This window comes from Muscardinus avellanarius (genome assembly GCF_963383645.1).
Source record: "Muscardinus avellanarius genome assembly, chromosome: 5".
NCBI classification, from domain to species: domain Eukaryota; kingdom Metazoa; phylum Chordata; class Mammalia; order Rodentia; family Gliridae; genus Muscardinus; species Muscardinus avellanarius.
In genome coordinates, this window is record NC_137790.1 from 65,475,061 (window position 1) to 65,495,003 (window position 19,943).

Genomic DNA, 19,943 nt, shown 5'->3' on the forward strand with positions numbered 1-19,943 from the left:
TATTTGGAATCAGGGTCTCACTAAGTTGCTGAGAGCCTCACTAAGTAGCTGAGGCTGGCTTCAAACCTGTGTGATCCTCCTGTCTCAGCCTCCCAAGCGCTGGGATTACAAGCGTGCTCCACCACGCCTGGCTGTGTCTTATAATTTTTTTGAGTACCCAACAAGATACAGTCCCTTACCTGGAAAGAAGTTTGTGTTTTGCTAACTCCCATGGGCTCTGGGGCTTTCTTCCTGCTGGTTGACTCTGACCATCTTCTCCAGCAGCTTGGGATGTGATTTGCTCCTAGGGACTCAGGGGGAAGGATTTATCTGTGGTGATGGTACAGGGAGCTTCCTGATGGCAGGCTGCTTGTCTGTCTGTTCCCTGATGTATTGGCTGCCTGCTGTTCTGCCTCACACTCCAGTGGTTAGCAGAAGAAGCCTCACAGACCCTCTCATGGCCTGGTTTGTGATGTCCTTTTCAGCAGCCTGATGGGGAGTCTTTCTCTTTTGTCTCCAGCTCAGTGGTTACTCCAGGCATAGTCATCTTTCTGAGAGCAGAGTTTAACATCTCCTTCACCCCCACACTCTTTCCTTTGAGTGTGCCACTTCTAGAGGTTGCTGGCATGGGCTTCTGCAGCAGGCAGTAGTCACCCCAGGAGCTACACTATTCCTCCAGAGTTGAGCCCCATTCCTCCAGGGCTGACAGTCACAGATGTGTGCCGATGAGTCTCAGTGATTTTAGCCTTTGATTCAGTTAGGAAACTGATACCTATGTCTGCCATGCCCAAAGGTTTTCTAGAAGAGCTTATCAAATTTTGTCCAATATGGCAGATGACAAGCCTAAGCATGTGCCTTATCTAAACCTTGGGCTCTTTCCAATATTAGTTTGAAGAAAGGAGTCTTTCTTCCTTGAATAACTAAGGGACTAAACTTTCCAGCCTACTCTCCTTAGGCCTTGGAGAGCAAAACACACATTAAATGTCAGTGGAGGGAAAAGAGATTGTTCAACAATTGGCCATGAACATTTTCATCAGTTTCACTTATGAAAAAAAGGTAGATGCTGGAAAAAATTTATAGATATGCCTTCTAGTTAATCCATACATAAAACTAATATGTCGGTTGTCTTTATAATATGCATTTCTATCTTTGCTATTTCTAAGTGCTTGGTTTATTGTTCCTATTAATATTAATGACATTTCTATCATTGTTGTTGTAGTTGTAGTTTTACTTCTCTCCTGTCTGGTCTCCTCATGTTTATTTCTATAATTGGAGTAATATTTACTTGTCTTAGATGCTCTTAAAGTCTGTCACTGGAAAGTGAAGAAATATAGTAAAAGTTGACAAAATGGAATCCTAACTTTCTGAAATGACACTCCTTGAGACACTGAAACTTCAGATTCATTAGGAAAATATCAACTGAGCACTTAGTATGTGCCAAGTACCATTCTAAAACCTGGAGATTCAGTAGCGAAATAGTTGTTCTCATCTGCTGCATTTTGTCTGTTAGAAGGTGTGCACTGTAACATGCTCTTTGCTTTTTTCTCTGTCATTGTAGGACAAGTAGGATTATAAATACATAAAAAGGTAAACTCTTTTGAGTAGAAATTGAGTTCTTTTCCAATAGTGTTTTGTATTGTGTTAAATATGTCATCTCATATTATTTTGTAAGTAGGTGAGTTTCCCAGATTAAGTAAATAATATATAAAAGTGTACCAAAGACTTATCTGTCGATCACCAGCTATGACCTGAAAAACTAATGTTATAATTACAGTGTTCAATACAGGACACATGTGTGTGTGTTTGTGTGTGTGTGTGTGTGTGTGTGTGTATGTGTGTGTGTGTGTGTGTGTTACCAGGAATTGAACTCGAGAGTATTTCTCTTCTGAGCTATACCCCTAATCCTAATTTATTTTATTTTGTATTTTGAAATAGTGTCTCACTAAGTTACCTTGGACTGACCTAAAGAACCTGCAATCTTCCTGATTTTTTTTTTATGTAGTAAATAGATGAACATTTCTTGCCCACTTATGACTCTAGAGCTGTAGGGATATGCTGTATCTTCATTTGAAGGGAAAAATGGAATCCCCACTTACTCCTCTTTCAGGTTTCTAAGATCACTCTTCATGTCTCACAGTCCCCTATAGAATTGTTCAGTCTTTATAGCATCTGAACTCCCACAAAGTATCTGTGCCCAATAACTAAGAAAGGGATTTTTGCTGGGCTGAAAATAAGTTATGACAATATGAAAATATATTGGAAAGGCATATATTTTCATTGCTTCCACCTACTATACTCATACATTATTAGATCTTCAAGTCAGACTTAGTACTGAGACAACCCTGTGTATCCCAGCTATGATTATTCATCTTTTTTTCCCTTTTTCTTTTTTTTTTTTTGTGGTACTGAGGATTGAACCTAGGGGTATTCTACCTCCGAGCTACACCCTCAGCCCTATGTTTTATTCTTTATTTTGAAACAGGGTCTCACTAAGTTGCAGAAGGCCTCACTAAGTAGCTGAGGCTGGCCGGAAACCTGCAATCTTTTTGTTTCGGCCTCCTAAGTACTGGGATTACAAGCGTGCACCACCACGCCTGGCTGACTATTCATCTTTTAAATAACACCTACTTCTCTATATCTGCTCAGAAACATGCAGAGACATTTCACCTACAGAACTGGAGGAGGCTCATCCAGCCTTCTTCCATTTACAAGGGGACATTTCACTGTATTTTTGATCTTTGACTAGGTTTGAATACACTGTAAACTCCACTGTAAACTACTTTAGTAGTAGGATATTTTCTCTAAAATATCTTGACAATGCTTTTCTCTAAAATATATCAACAATGCTTAAATATAGTAAAATTATATAAATTTCACTTCAACAAATCAAAATAGCCATAACTAGGTGATGCCAAATTTCCTTTAAATCCTTCAACACTTTATTCTGGTTATTTCACAGGCCATATAAGCTTCTCACGAGCTTAAAAACTGTAATATGTAACAGAAAGTTCTGCTTAAGATATTTATAGCCCTTCAATTTGGCTTCTCGAAAATATGTTCTGCTCAATCAAATCGACAATATTTTTGTTTATTGAAGATATCCTTAGGAAGAAGAATTAGTATATATCAGTAATTTGTAAAGCATTTTAAAATCAATCATTTTAAAGAGGAAAACTTTGTACTATTTATAGTTAGCAGTAGATACAGAGCCAAGGTTTTCTTTGCTTGGAAGGTCGAGGTATTCCTAAAATAATTAGGAAAAGTTAAATACATTGAGGTATCCCACAAGAATGAATTCTATTACTTTTAATTCTGAAATTTAGGCATGCATGTTTTTTGCCTAATGCCCTTCTGAAACACAATGAATGCAAATCACATTTCAGAATGAAGCTTAAGTTGTCCATTCACTCTCCCTCCAAAAGGAAAGGAAACCATTCTTTTCTCTTTGGAATATGACACATCATAGCTCAGCACAAAGCTTATTCATGGCAGTACCAAGTTTAAATAAAAATCTAAGTATACTGAGACTCATGAGTTAACTCTTTAGACATTACATACCAGGATCCCTTTTCTGACTATCTTTCATTTGTAACTCATAATTTTTAGACAGATGGTCTTATTTTATGAGTGTAAGACCAGGTGTCCACTGAGTATTCCTTGGAAATTATTAATTGTGAAAGTAGTATGAAGTAATTTAAGTGTATGTAAAAAGAAGCCTGCATGTGTCAATGTAGTATCTATTCCCTCACTAGTGTGTGTGAGGGTGTGATGCATAGCATAGACAGTGTTGTTAAATGAGTAAATGAGTATGTTGACATGATGCTTTATGGATTATCTGCTACAAAAAAACTAAGCTACTCCAGGTCACTGATACAATTCATTTGGGCAGGGTGATGGGTAGACCTGCAAAAGAAATCGTGAGTTCAAATAGAAGCTGGGCCACTCACTCATTCTGTGAACTTAAACAAGATACTTCACTATTCAAAAACCACTGTTTCCCCCTGTAGAAACTAAATGCATTGTGCCAAATGTTCTGGGTGACTTCTGGTTCTGGGCTCAAATGTCCTTTGACTTAAGTAAGTTCTTTTATTTCTAGTTGGGAATATTTCTAAGTACCCTGACACCTTGGGATACCCCAACAGCCAGTCTTGGGAAATATTCATTTTCTCCTGTCTCCTTCCTCAAAAAAATAATCTCTCAGTCCATTTACTTTAAGTACTGAAAAAAATAACTTCCCAGAAAATAGCCTATAATTTAAGCCTTATTAGTAGAATCAATTACAAATACAAAAGAAAGACACAAGTCAGCATTGTTTAGCTTAAAACCCAGTTTTTACACCCCTCTATTTACCTTCCTTCCTCTATCCTCTTGCTTTAATTTTTTCCCTTCCCTTCCTTCTCTCTTTCCCCACCTATTTTTCCCCCAACCAACCCTTTTTATTTAGTTTCCCTAAATCTCTAAAGATATTGAGCCCCTGTAGTTTTAGGCTACATAACTGTGGAGTAATTTGAGCATCCCCTGCAGTGTATCTACCTATCTGGATACCTGGATCTTAGAAGCATTGACTTCCCTTTTTTTCTCCTGTTTCTGTTTTTTTTCCTGGTTCTTGCCCCTCTTTATTTTCATTTCATTCTTATTTATTTGTTTGTATTGCAAATTGAGCCTATGGTATTCTACCACTTAGCTACACCCCCAGAATTTATTTTTTAGTTTTTTTTAAAGAGTCTCACTAAGTTGCCAAAAGCCTCCCTAGATTGCTAAAGGCTGATCTCAAACCCGCAATCCTTCTGTCTCAGCCTCCCAAGTACTGGGATTACACTGTGTGCCATCACATCCAGCATCTCTTACATTCTTTATATTTCTGGTTAGCAATAAGATTGCTGGCTCCACAATCTACGCGCCTGAATCTAGTCTGAACTTTTCTAGATAGTCATTTGAACATAGTTGCTGTGTTCAGAAGCTTAGTTAAATTATGAGTGATTGGAAAGTCAAAGTGACAGATGCTCTGTGAGAGACAAAGAGAGAGAGAAATAGAACTGAGGAGAGCTCTTGTTTTATCTATGTACTTTCCTTTTTTCTATCATGCATATCCTCAGATTTCTTATTTTTGTATTTCCCAGTATTTAAAAGCATTTTCCCCTATGCTTTGTGTTTTAAAAGAGAAAACAAGACTCTAAAATGGTAGGTTTTTTGAGTCACTAGAGGGTCTTATCTACACACTTGCCCACACTGGAATAATCAGTTTGTTTACTTTCACCAGGAGCAGCATTTGTACTAAAGAACCATTTGGCATCAATGCCCAAGTGCAGATGTCCTATCATATAAGACAGTGCTTCATTCAGAAAACTCAATATAGAGTAAAATAAATAGCAACATCTTGGCTCTGTGCTCCATTCACAACTGTTCATTTTACAGGGTTATGATTCCGTCTCTGAGTGTAGAGCTCCTGGCAGGGACAGCTGCTCCCATGGCCCAGATTGTGCTGTGTGTGTCCCAGTAGGAGTCATGAAGAGCAGCAGGATGGCAGGGAGGTGGTAGAGCATCAGAAAGAGAAGCAGTTGTAGCATGGCGCTGGGAGGAGGGAGCAGGATGAGCCGCTCCTGAGTGGTTTGCTCCTAGTCCTTCCTCCTTGGTATGGATACATGCATGGTTAATTAAGGCAGAAGAAAAATTTGTCTTGAATTTTACAGAGAAATTTTTCATTTTTTTTAAATTTTTAAAGTACCTTTGTGTATCTATTAGTATGCTCTTGGGCCTAAGCAATGAGTCTGGTGTGCTTGTCCAAAGAATGTCAAAGAGGACTACATCATGATTAGCAGGATCTAGGTCACTGGGGCATAGCTGGTATGACAGGTGGAAAACATACTGTGTGTTGGCTGCTGTGGCTAACTTTCTCAACTGAAGTGCAGGCCAAGGTCAAGGTCAAGGCCAAGACTGGAACTAAGCTCAGGCCATGGTATACTTTTATTAGCCACCTTTTGGAGGAAAGTTGCTAAACAGTTCACTGCTGTATTTCTCAGTGGTTAGCACAGTATTCACAGGCTAAAATTAAATGTTCAAAAGTTGAAGGGAGGAGGGGATGGAGAGCATCAGTAGCCAGCTGGGGCACCATGGTGAACAATGGGTGGACTTAACTATTTTATATACTTATTTATGCTTTTCATTCCAAACTATACCTTATATTACTATTTTCTAATTGAATTTTCAAGTGCAAAAATGTCATTTGCAGCACATATAAGGCTATGAATGTTTCCATCCAAAAATAAAATATTTGTATTCTCGGTTCTTGACTTCACGTAATAGGATGGCTTTATTGATGATAATAGAAAACTAATTTTAGGTTTAAATTGCTTTAGGAATAAGAAATTGCAACTTAGTGACTATGTTTCACTTTTTGAAAATGAAAACAGTATTTATCACTCTCTTAGCTTCAGAATAATAACCATTTTCTTTATTCAAATTTTGCAGCTCTAGTATGCTTATTTCTGATATTAGACCACACATAGGAAAAAGTTAAACACATTTGTGACCAGCCTTCTGAGTTGTCACTTTTTTTTTTTTTTCAGTACTGGGGATGGGACCCGGGGCATCCTACCTTTCAGTGACACCTCCAGCCCTATTTTTTTTATTCTTTATTTTGAAACAGGGTCTCACTGAGTTGTAAAGGGCCTCACTAAGTAGCTGAGGCTGGCTTTGACCTTGCACAGTCCTCCTGTCTCAGCCTCCCAAATGCTGGGATTACAAGCGTGTACCACCACACCTGGCTGTCACATTCTATACTAATCTTCTACCGCTCTTGAATTTATTTGCATTTTGCAAAAATCATGATGAGATTTATTGTCTGAATCTTGCTACACTTTTTAAAAATACATTAATTTTCTTATCAAGTTTGAAATCTTAAAAGGAAAACAGACTTTTTTGGTACTGGGGATTAAGCCAAGGGGCATTTTACCTCTGAGCTAAGACTACAGCCCTATTTTAGTTTTTGTTTTGAAACAGAGTCTCACTAAATTGCTAAGGGCCTTGCTAAATTGCTGAGGGTAGTCTGAAACCTGTGCTCCTCCTTTTCCTGCCTCTCAAGCACTGGGATGACAAGTGTTTACCACCATACTCAGTGGAAAAGAGACTTTTATGTAATTTTTAAGAAATTTTTAGGGTTGCTCTTGGAAATTATAAAACTCCAATATCTTTCAGAGCTCTTTGACTAATATCCAGGGCAAATATGATTTGAATTGTCAAAGTACATCTATAAAAAGGTCGGTTTAGATCCATATAAAATAATGCCAGTGATCCTGGAAGGTCAAGAGGATATCAAATTTCCCATAAAATATTGTGGGAGAGAGAGGAGGCTGGACCTAAACTTCCAGAGTCTTGTTGATTCCTTAACTCTAAGGAAAGCACCTTGTCCAGAACAAATCACTTAAGTAAACATTTATTCAATGCTCTGCCTAGAAGAAAAATCACAATCACATCATTCAACCTTTCTTCCTTTTTTTTTTTTTTTTGTCCCTCTTCTTTCTGCAAAGGTTGAAAAAAATGATGAAGACCAAAAGATTGAACAAGATGGCATTAAACCAGAAGACAAAGCTCATAAGGCCGCCACCAAAATTCAGGCTAGCTTCCGTGGACACATAACAAGGAAAAAGCTCAAAGGCGAGAAGAAGGGCGATGCCCAAGCTGCTGAGGCTGAAGCCAATGAGAAGAAGGACGAAGCCCCTGTGGCCGATGGGGGGAAGAAGGAAGGTGAAGGCCCGGCTGCTGCTGACTCGGCCACCTCCACTGGCCCCAAGCCTGAGGAGCCAGGCAAAGCAGATGCTCCCTCCGAGGAGAAGAAGGCAGAGGGCGCCCCTGATGCGGCCCCAGAGCAGGCTACTGCCCCCTCTGAGGAGAAGTCTGGCTCTGCGGAGACAGAAAGTGCTGCAAAAGCTTCCACTGATAACTCGCCATCCTCCAAGACTGAAGATGGCCCAGCCAAGGAGGAGCCAAAACAAGCCGATGTGCCTGCTGTTGCTGCCACCACCCCTGCTGCAGAAGATGCTGTCTCCAAGGCAACAGCGCAGCCTCCCTCGGAGACTGCTGAGGGCAGCCAAGCCGAAGAGAAGATAGGTGAGGAGGGGACTGAGGGTAGAGGGGAACGTACCCAGTATGGGTCCAGCGGGTCTATTCAGAAGACCAGGCCACCCTGGCCATCAGCAAAGGGGGGGAAATATAGATAGTACTTTCTGGAAATCAAGGGAAGTGTGCTTAATCCCCCAAACATCTCTAAGCCTGAGACAAACTCAGAAAGATCTGTAAAGCAGCGAGAGAGAGAGAGAGAGAGAGAGAGAGAGAGAGAGAGAGAGAGAGAGAAGGAGAGATTATCTTAATTGGATTGATATAAATAGTCAAGATCATCATGGTTAGAAGAAAATATTCTGTGTGCTGTTAGACTTAGTTTAATAAGCAATTATGGAGGGTACGTGTATTTTGTGGATGAGAATTAGCTAATGTGATTAGTTGGCTGGGAAGAGCCTGGTATAAATACAGCCAACTCTGTATTGATTTAGATTATATAGCCTGTTAATTGCTTGCAGAAAAAAAAATAATCCCGAACCACCTTTTCCTACTCTACAATATGTTTCTGGGTATTCCACCCACCATCATTTGGTGAGTAGTGTGTATTTGTGTGTGTATGCTCAGAGAATGTTAATTGTCACATTAGTTAGGGTCAAACATAATTAGGAAAATAAGTCTGGTGGTGTTGCCAAAAACAAAAGAAAAAAACTCCAAATACATGTTGTGAAGTCAAAAACATAAATTATCATTTTATTATTGAAGACACTATTTTCTTTCATATGCATAAATAATTAAGGGTTGACTATGATTGGAAAAAAGTACTGGATTCTCTTTGATTTGGAACTGTAACTCAAGTTGAATTGTTATCAGTATTATTGTCCATAGAGCCTGTGCAGAATTGGAATAGACCATACCCAAAGCAAGATACATTTAATAGACTTTTATCTCTGTAGACTAGATTTCTTCACCCTAACACATCCATAGTCATGAAGGAGGCCAGTAGTCTCCAAGATCTTCTATTGTAGCATGACTCATAAATACCTCTCAATTCCAAGGAGCCTTAGTGATGAAAGTGTTTCGATAGCAACATAAAAGTTGGGTTTACAACTTTAGATCCTCATAGATTTAATCCAGGTTATTATCAAGGGTTCAAATTCAGTGTGCCCTTGTGAGAGGACCTATTCTATGAGAATGGTTTGGGATATGTTCAACATCTCACAATCAGATGGAGAAAGTAGACATTGACCACTTTCTTGATATCCATTTCTCCAGACTACGTGCTACAGGATGGCAGATGAATATTCTTAGTATTTTCAGGTCTATTTCTTTATTTTACTCCTGGACTTCTATAAGAGTCTGTATTATTTTATCATTGTTATTAGCATACTATTAGCTCCAGACAAATCACATGCTTCTTTCTATCAGTGTCTCATTTTAAATATTTATTCTAACTACATACTTGCCCTGGGGGCCTGATCTTGAGCTTAAAAAGATTGGAATTTTTTTCTCAGGAAGGGTAAGGTATATAATAATAAAGAATAGGGTGTTGGTTTTAATTTGCTGAGCAAAATAATTATGTTAATTTTTTTCTTTCAAGTTGGAGCCTCTTGCTTGGAAATCAGTTAGCATAGGGACAAATTATTATGTCATCCTATAAATCTTAGAAATTGTTAATGCTTTTAAATACAGGACATATTTTATGTTACTCAGGCCATACATATTTATATACTAGAGTTTCTAAAGTTTTGAGTATAGACAAAACATCATCATGGGCTTTTAGTTGTTTACTCAAGATTTAGGTTAATAGAAGGAAGGGGTTCTCAAATCAGTGAAAATAACATAGATTTTAAAGAAAATTTAAATTTGTTAATTTTCAAGGTGTTATCATTCTAAACAACTTATTAAAATATTTTATGTGGTAAGTGCTCAATATATGTAAAATGTAGAATGAGTAAAAATTGATAGATTTAATTTGTAGATAACAATTTGTTCTCTCATTCATATCTTGCAACTTTTCTAAATCTGTTCATTTATTTGATTAAAAATATGTCCAGTCACTAAAAATAACTTGAGATTATGCTCTGTCTTAAATTTTACAAATTCCAGCTGAAAAATATCTCAACTAATAAAATTGTGTAATGTGACTGAAAGATGACTGGAAGAGTGGGTGAGTTCATCTTGAAGGTAATCACCAAAGACAGTTTATTTCCCATTGTTTCTTAGCCTTGGGTAGGTATTATCTTGGTTAGATACTAAGATGCTGCCTGTAGTGTAGTGTCTTTCTGGACTGAGTTATATATTAGCCTTGCCTGCTGTGTGTGACAAACACAAATTGCTCTGTTGTGCTGAATATCATGGAATCACAGAAACTAAATATGACACGGAGATCTGTCACATCAGATCATCCCCACCCCCCACCCCCGTTCCCAGAGGCTCTGTATCATATTTCCTCTACCTCCCATTGAGTTTCATTGTAATCCAGGTTAAAATGGCACTATTTCCCATTGAGTTGCATTGTTTGGAAATAATGTCAACTGTGGTTTGCTGCCTAGAGGGACCTAGAGAGACCAAGCTCAGAAAATGCCATAGGGGTGGCAGCAAAATAAGTCAAAATAGAGAATCTAAGAAAATAATTTGTCAGTAAGAGACAAAAATTTCAGATCAAATCTGATTGCTACTTTAATACATATGAAAATTATATGTTATTTTTTACTTCTTTTACTATTGAAGAATTGCTGTGATTGATTGGTAGATGTCATTTACATTTTGGATTTTTGAAATTCATTTTCTTTTCCTCTTTTTTTAAATTTTGGTGCTGAAGATTGAATGTAGGGCCTCATGCATGCTAAGCAAGTGCTCTACCACTGAGAGATATGTTCTCAGCCCTCTTATTTTTTAATCTTTCAACTCTATTTCCTCCCCTATTTTTGCCGCTCTCCTTGCCCAGCTTTCCATGTGCCTATGACCCAAAGATTTCAGTATTTCTGATTATTCATTTGCCCAAAGAGAAGTATTTACAGCATCTATAGAATGCCCCCTTCATCCATGAAAAGAGAACTGTCCTTGGAATTGCCTTCTGAGCAGTGTGTTCCTTGGCTCTCAGTGAAGGAATTCCCTACTGTCTTCTCTTCTCCATGGTGGCCTATTGATTTTTCCCAACAGAGGACTCTAAAAATTCTGCCATGGCAATATTGAGTGGTGTGATATACCAAGGCAATCCCTGTAGGTGTCTGTCCACCAATGATGTTGATGTGGCTGACACAGGTATTTGACAGATGTTAGTAGGAAGTGTGATTCTGTCACCCTAGATGTGTTATGTGTTGACCTTCACTGCATTTTATTTTCATGGTGTCATTGCATCTTTCAAATTGGGGTCATCAGTAATCACTGGGGAGAAGGGAAGTTTCCATTTGCCATTTTTTATTTGAATAGAAAAATTAGCATCTTCCTCCCTCTTTGCCTCTTTCAGTTCCTCTTTCCTTCCTTTTTCCATTTCTTCCTCTTTTCTCTCATTCTTCTATTTGTGTTTTCCTTTTTGGCTCCAATTATAGTAATTTTCTGTTGTTTTAGGTATTGAGGACACAAAAATAAATGTGTTATGGTCCTTTGAACTTAGAAAGCTCTCATTTGGTGGTAGGGGTGTGATAAAATTCAGGTAGTGGTATTTAAAATGAACATATTAACAATCTCAATTAAATTCTGCAAATAGAAGTGTAATACTACTATATTCTAGTGTACTATGGGACAAAATGTGAATAATAATGCTCCACACTATTATAATAATGGTTATAATAGTACTATTATAATACTGCTTCACACTATTATTACTATTTTTGGTCAAATTGAAGTTAGGTCCATACTATTAAATAAAGTTTATATAATATGTATCTCAGTATTCAACTTGGTAGCAAAAAGAATAGATGCAAAATTTATAAGTTCTGGAATGATCATGTGTAAGAAAATGAAATATCTGGGCCACATTTCTGGATTTAGGAAAATTTTTATATTTTCCAGAATAAGATTTTTATAAGACCCCCCAAAAAATCCACTTTTTTGATCTCAAAAACTAAACAAAAACAAAGTAAAAAAAAGACCAATTCCCTCTAAGTTGTATATTAGATGTGAGATTTCCACTTATTTGGAATATTTACACTTATTTGGCAGTGTGCCACATAAGCAGTTTTGATTGGAAGTGTGGTTTCAACCACTTCCCAAATTTATGCACAATGCATAAAGAGTGAAAAATTTGAGCTGTGAAAGTTCATAAATGCTGTTTATAAAACATGGGCACCCTGTCCTATACTCAGTGGTGTGCTGCTGAACTGCCTCTGATTATTAAGCTTTTATGGAGCACTTTTATATTGCTAATCATTTTTATTGGAGTTTCTTGACAACAATCCAGTGGCATGTGATAATGTTTTCCTTTCTATTTTTACATTCTAAGGGGGAATGGGATTAGATATTTTGCCCACAGACTGGGGCAAAAACAAAACAGTGGTTATATTAATGGACTGCTAAATACTTAACTTCAGCTCTACAGTTTTTTTTTACCTCTTTTTTAAAGTGTTATGTTTTATCTCAATTCATAATTTTTTTTCTTTCTTTATCTCAGTGGTTGCAAGAGTTTCTAATTATTTTGGGAAAATACCAACCAAGACTTCCAAGACTTTTTCTTTTTTTCTTTTTCTCTGTTTCATATTGGGGGTTAAACTTGGGGGCATTCTACTTCTGAGCTATACCTCAGACCTTTTTGCTTTTATTTTGAAACAGGGTCTCTCTAAGTTGATGAGGCTGGCTTGGAACCTCTTGTCTCAGCCTCCCATGACTAGGATTAGAGACATGCATTACCATTTCCAGCCCAACCAGATGTTTAGAGCATTCTCTGCACTATACATTCTGTAGGATATGTAGGAAAAAGAACATTAAACTGGAGTAAAAATCCTAGCATTCTAGCTGAATATGGTAGTAAGACAGGAGAATTGCAGGTTTAGGCTAGCTGTAGCAACATAGCAAGGCCATCTGCAACTTAGAAACACTCTTTTTCAAACTAAAAATTTTAAAATTAAAAAAATGGCTGTGGGTATAACTCAGAGGTAGAATGTGCCTGGGTTCCATCCACAATACCAGACACACATAAAAGACCAGGGTTTCTACAAACCACCTGTGAGATCCCAAGAAAGTTCCTGTTTCTCTGAGACTCAGTTGCCTCATTCTTGGGAGGATAAACAAAAATAATTTTTAAGACTATTTTAAGTATTAAAATACAAAAGCCCAACATTAGGTTCACTTAGTGAACCTTTATTATGTGCCAGGCCCTATGCCAAGGGCTACATGGCAATCCTCCCATTTCCTCATCTTACCCACCCAGTGGTATATATAGTAAAATGTCCCCTGCCCCTTTTACAGATGAGCATGCTGAGGTTTAGAAATTACAGCACTTAATCACTGTCAACAGCTAGCAAGTGTAGCTCTAGAAGTCAGACTGTAACAGCCTGACTGCAGAGATCACAGGCTGAACCTCAACACTTTAGTCGAGTATAATTCTGGAAGAAACAAAAAAGGAGAGCACTATCTTAAAAAGAACCCAACATCTTGTTTTAATCTAAAAATATCCTACTTATATAATTGGATACTTCAGACTCTTGTCTGGGAATTATTAGTGTTAACATTTTCAGATGGGGATTCAGTGATGACTGTAATCTCTGATCAGAATTCCTTCACTGTTTTATCTCCCTAGAATTAAAAGAAATGTTGAACTAGTTCTAACTCTTAAAATCTCAAATATGCTTTGAGTGCTCTTTTATTAGACCTAAAAAAGCTAGATCAGCTGAAACTGATTGTTCTTCATAGAAACTTTCCTGACTTCATCAAATATGCCAAGAGGAACTGACAATTAGAAATGGAAAGCTTCTGATCTCAAATGAATGAAAGTAACTTCATATATTCTAGACAATTCCTACCATATATTTGGCTTATCAGAATTAGTATTATTTTTACATTTTTGTTTAGATCCATCTCCCTCTTTAGCAAGTGCATTTCCAAAGAATCAGGAGCCTATTTAATATCCATAACTAAAATATTAAAGAATTTACTAAAGAAGATAAATTGGACAACAATCTCTATTTCTTTAGCTACAAAAAGAGGCAAGCAAAAGGATAAAGAACCGTTTTAGCATCAAGAAATTCTTTTTTATTATTCTTTATTATTCTTTTATTCATTTCTACTTAAATTATTGTTGTCACCTTATAAAAGAAGCTAAGGAACAGAGAGGCTTTTAAGTAACTTCCCTGGTTTTAAAGTCATGGAATTATATTTGGCACTGAAGATCAAATAAAATTTCTTAAAATTTGGGCTATTTTTCAGATATTAATGAGTATTTATAAAGTACTTTCTCTGCACGCACACACACACACACACACACACACACACACACACACACGTATTGGAAGAAACAAGAGCAGCTAGAGAGGCCAGTGAGTACGTCTGGAAAATCATGGAGCGGGAGCAGAGCACTGTCTCGTGGACTAGAGTTCACATTTTGTTCTCACAATCATAACTTCATTAAGTAGAGAATGAAAACTTCCCGAGACCAGACATGAATGAAATGGAAGGAGGAAATCAATGGTGCTGCTGAAGCTACTAGAAGATTTAAATGTTTCTCATGATTCTATGGTTTATAGTTTAAGAGGTGGGGAAGACTTGAAAGGATGTATACCTTTTTTATTTTTTTTTTGTGTGTGTGTGGTATTGAGGATGAAACTCAAGGGCATTCTACCTCCAAGATATACCCCCCTCCCAATTTTTATTTTGTAACAGGGTCTCACTAAGTTGCGGAAGGACTCCCCAAACCCATGATTCTCCTGTCAGCCTCCCAAGTACTGGGATTAAAAGTGTGTGTCACCATGCCTGACTTCCATCTTTCTTAATCATGTTTGAATTTTATGTTGAGAGAAAATGACTGGGTCGGGTGCTAAACTTCATTCCAATTCATGTAGTCAAGAAATATTGAACTCCTACCTTCTTCAAAAAAATTAATGAGTTATTGATGTTACAGTAAAAATATTGGCTCTATAAGCAAATTATTGTTTGGGTTTTTTAAAAACTACCATAAATTATTTTCAAAATGATCTTTAATAGTATCATTTTCAATAGATCTGATGTCTATAGGATATGTTTGGTGAAATATGTCTATACTTTTAGCATAATAGATTAAACACATAAAATCAGAAGGTCTGGGTTCTTGTTCAGATTCTGCTGATAAGATCATTCCAGCTGTTCTATACTTATTAGTTTAATAATCTGTAAAGTTTGTGTGTTTGAGTAGGTCTTCTCTGCCTTCCAAGTCCAAAAGACAAATCTGCAATGGTAGAGAAAGGAGGTATCTTTGAGTTTGGAGGACATGTCCTCTTACCCAATCATTATCACTTTCCTGTAATTATTTTTCTTATAGGTTAAATAGTGGTTTGGAGAGAACGAGCTGATAGTAGAGATGTTGGATAGAAGGGAGAAGAACCTAGAGAAAGTCAGCAATAAGAAAGTTTATAGGTACATTGTAGGTCCAACAGACAACAAGAAAGTCTCAATGAGGTTTTCTTTCCTTAACTTACACTTAAGATTGAAAATAGTTGAAAATGATGTTTTTGGATATGGATAAACTCCTACTTTCTAGCCCTCCTAATTCTGTCTCCAAGATGGGAGATTACAGCTATGTTGAACATGATTTGCTGTTCATAGTTTCACTTTACTTGTATATTTAATTCATAATTAATTAATTTTTATATCAATATTATTTCATTAACTAATGAAAACATTCAGTAATTGAAATAGCTGCAAGAGTTCATAAAGTCTTGAATTCTTCTGTAGAACAAAAGAGGCTTTGATAGACATTTTCTGAGCTTTTTAAAATCTTGGTAGTAGACTGATGTTAAAACATAAACACTATGTAGATAGGTGTAATACAATTTTCTTCCAATTATTTTTTAAAGTGATATTCACATTCATGGAATCTCTAGTCATTTTTATTTATTTATGTATTTATTTATTTTATTTTATTTTATTTTTTTGGTGGTACTGGGGTTCCTGGAAGCCCTTCTTCCTCCGGGATACACTCCCAGACCTATTTTATATTTTTTTATTTTTAGAAACAGGGTCTCGTAAACCAGTGTGGCTGGCTTCGAACCTGCGTGATCCTCCTGTCTCTGCCTCCCAAGTGCAGGGATTACAAGCGTTCGCCACCATGCCCGGCTCTAATCATTTTTAAAATTGGTCAGCTGACCTAAGCTTTTAGAATTGAGCTGTCAAGTACCTTGAGAGAAAATGGCATAGATGATACAAAAGTTAGATGAAATTACTCATCAATTCTTATACTTATCTATTCTTCAAATTACAAATTCAAGGACTGTCATTTTGGGAAGATACAATAATTCAGTTTTAACATCTCATACCATTTTGTTAGGAAAGGAAACTCCAATTATTAAGTTATTCTTAGAAATACATATACCAGGAATGCTATCCTTCCTCATAAATCATGGTCAATATAAGGGTTCTTCTCTTATACATATATTCAGTGAATAATTTTTGAAGGCTTCCTCCACTCAGAATGAGTTCTTAGAATTTTTTGGAATTGCCGGGCGTGGTGACGCACGCTTGTAATCCCCGCACTTGGGAGGCAGAGACAGGAGGATCGCGCAGGTATTCGAAGCCAGCCTTGCTGGCTTAAGAGACCCTGTTTCCAAATAAAAAGTATAAAAAATAGGTCTGGGTGTGTAGCCGGGAGGTACCCCAGACCTCCAGGATCTGGAAGTTTCCAGGAACCCTACTACCACCCAAAAAAAAAAAAAAAAAAGATTTTTTTTTGGAATTAGGTATAGAAACCAGAAACCAATCCCCAAAACTGGCCCCTTCTTGATAGTGCATGATGAATTTATACATCTTAGAAAAAGCAGAGATGAACATTTTTATAGCCCTTCAAAAGTGCTTTTCTTACTCTGAGATATGAAAAAGTGAAGGATATAATTTAAATATGCGTAAGTACTATATTTCTACCTATAGTATATTCTTCTGCCACTTCATAGAAACATATGGGGAAACACACACACACACACACACAAACTCAATGTTAAATATATAGAGAAAGGCCTTTCCAAGAATTTGTGTTGTCAGAGAAAATCTGGAAAAGCATTGAGCTACATATTACCTTCATTTTTTTGTCAACAAGATGTAGGATGGCTCCAGGAACATACCCGTGTCTCGTTGAGGGTGTGTGTAGAGAGTAATAGTCTTCTCTCTGACAGTTGAAAATATAATGGAATAGGGAGAAATAGGAATTAGGATTAAGACTACGATGAAATTCAGAGTGTCAAAAAATTAAAATTCTGGTTAGAGTAATTATAAGGAGATTTATTGGTATAGCATAGATTCACAAAATTGGTAGTAATACCCCAAGGGGGATTCTGGAACACTCCAGAGGGTCTGTGGTCTTATGCACTATTGGAAGCATTTAATAAAAATAAGAGAGACAGGCGTAGTGGCGCACACTTGTAATCCCTGCGCTTGGGAGGCGGAGACAGGAGGATCGTGCTGGTTCGAAGCCAGCCTCACTGGCTAAAGAGACCCTGTTTCCAAATAAAAATATAAAATAGGTCTGGGAGTATAACCTGGAGGTAGAGGGTTTTCAGGAACCCCAGTACCACAAGGAGAGAGGGGTGGGTACTCAGGGTGACAGTGAGTAATTTTTTTTTCTGAAAAGGGATGGTAAGTCAATAAGTTTGGAAATCTGTGGTAGAGGTTACCTTACTTTAGTCTTGAAGGACAAGATGTAGTAACAAAAAAAAAGAGATGTGATTTATCAAAAAACTTGAGAAGCCACCTTTTATTTGCTTTAATAACAATATAAATAATTTAATTTAGGTCATATTTCAGCAGGAGCTAATTAACCCTTAGTGAACAAAGTAGTTCCATAATATATTTTGTAAATTGTTGTATCTTCTGGATCTTATAACAATAATTTGGAAATAAGAGGCAGTCAATAAATACTTGATGAATGAATTAAGAACAAATGAATATTTATACAATTAACTGACCCAGAAGATTGGCTTTTAACTACAAAATTTCTTCTATTCTTTAGGAGTAAATTTATCCCTTCATTAAACAAAAATGTTGGACATGGCATCTCAAAATCAGTACTTCTTCTAAAAAAGCCCAATAATACCTGTGTTATGACACATTTTCACTTTCTGTTTAGATTCTTAGTAGCAATAGCAGACAGACACTTGCTCAAAGAGCTACATACAATGCAACCTCTCTAGAGGCTGAGTACAGAAGTTCACTGGAAATAACATTGCTACTCCGGGCCATACGTCTTCCCTGTGGTTGCCAGAATTCAAACCATTTTGGATTTCGTAAACCAATGTGAGCATTTTGCATGATGTTGAGGAACATATTGAGAACTAGAGGAAAGCAAGGCTGTTCCCTTTGAAAGCAAGTGATTAATTTCATTCGAGCCCCATGAGTGACCTGTGGGTGGCTCTTGCCAGTGTGTGACAGGTACACCCAGGGAAGGAATAATCTGCCAGGCTCCTTGGCTCCTTTCCCTCATCTGACACATTTAAATAATCTCTGCAAGGTCTGTAAGGGTCCACTGAATCTGCTGCTGCCCACTATAGGTGGAATTGTTCGTGTTTTCACAAATCAGCTGTGTTCAGATAGAGATCAGAACACAGGCTTTCCCATTCTTAGAGCTTATTCTTTCCCGCAGAAGGACAAACATGTTTTGTGTAGTCTGTGAGCCCTTCAGACTCCAGACCATAAGAGAGCTGGAGACTAGACAGAGTCTTTCCTTCACCGGAATCACCTGAATGGCAATTCAAAGCAGCTCTCATGTATTTGATAAAAAGACAGCATCTCACTTTGTGAAACTCCCTTCTATTCTCCTCCTTTATCTGGAGTTCCTCTTATGACCCTTTTCCTCCCTAGCTTCTGCATATTAGGGAGCACGTTCAATTTCTTACTTTGTGTGACTGGCTAATCTCACTTGGCATAATGTTCTCCAGTTCCATCCATTTCCCTGTTAATGACAGAATTGTGTTCTTCTTTATGGCGGTTGAAAGTTTTATTGTGTACGTATCCCATAGTTTTGTAATCTATTAATCTGTTGATGGACATCTTGACTGGTTCCACAGTAGCAATTATGAATTGTGCAATTATTTATTTATTTATTTATTGTAGAACTAGGGATTGAACCCAAGGGCATTCTACCTCTCAGACTTATTTTTTATTCTTTTTTTTTTTGTGGTACTGGGGTTCCTGGATACCCTTCTACCTCCAGGCTACACTCCCAGATGTATTTTATATTTTTATTTGAAAACAGGGTCTCTTAAGCCAGCGAGGCTGGCTTCGAACTTACGCGATCCTCCTGTCTCTGCCTCCCAAGCACGGGGATTACAAGCGTACGCCACCACGCCCGGCCACAGATATTATTTTTAAAACCTTATTTTAAAACCCTAAATTGCTGAAATTTGAATTGTGTTATGGAACTTGAATTACATGGAATACCACCTCAGAAAGACTTCGGGAAACTGGTTTTCCTTAGAGGCCAAATTGACAGGGATTTGGGTCCCTTCCCTTTCCTATAATCCCCTACACCCCCACTAATCTGTATCTGTACCTTGAGAAAATTTTAAAACTTTAACCAGTAATAATAAAAAATTATCACTCTAAACTTACAATTACAATTTCAAAAGATTGTAATTTTTATTTTTTTGTACTAGAGATAGAATTTAGGGGCTTCCTACCTCTGGGTTACACTTCCAGACCAGACCTATTTTCTATTTTGTTTGGAAACAGGGTCTCAGTTGTGGAGAGTCTCACTAAGTAGCTGAGGCTGTCTTTGAACCTGCATAATCCTCCTG

The 19,943-nt window shown here is 37.3% G+C and overlaps 1 protein-coding gene across 1 annotated transcript in view; it reads left to right on the top strand.

Annotated features, from left to right (window-relative positions):
- Positions 1-19,943, top strand: part of GAP43 (growth associated protein 43) — a gene marked incomplete at both ends in the record, with an annotated part of 107,113 nt that overhangs the window by 48,896 nt on the left and 38,274 nt on the right. Inside the window, one exon of the mRNA XM_080696045.1 lies at positions 7,506-8,085. Coding sequence (XP_080552171.1) covers positions 7,506-8,085 — 580 coding nt within the window. The remainder of the gene's footprint in view (positions 1-7,505; positions 8,086-19,943) is intronic.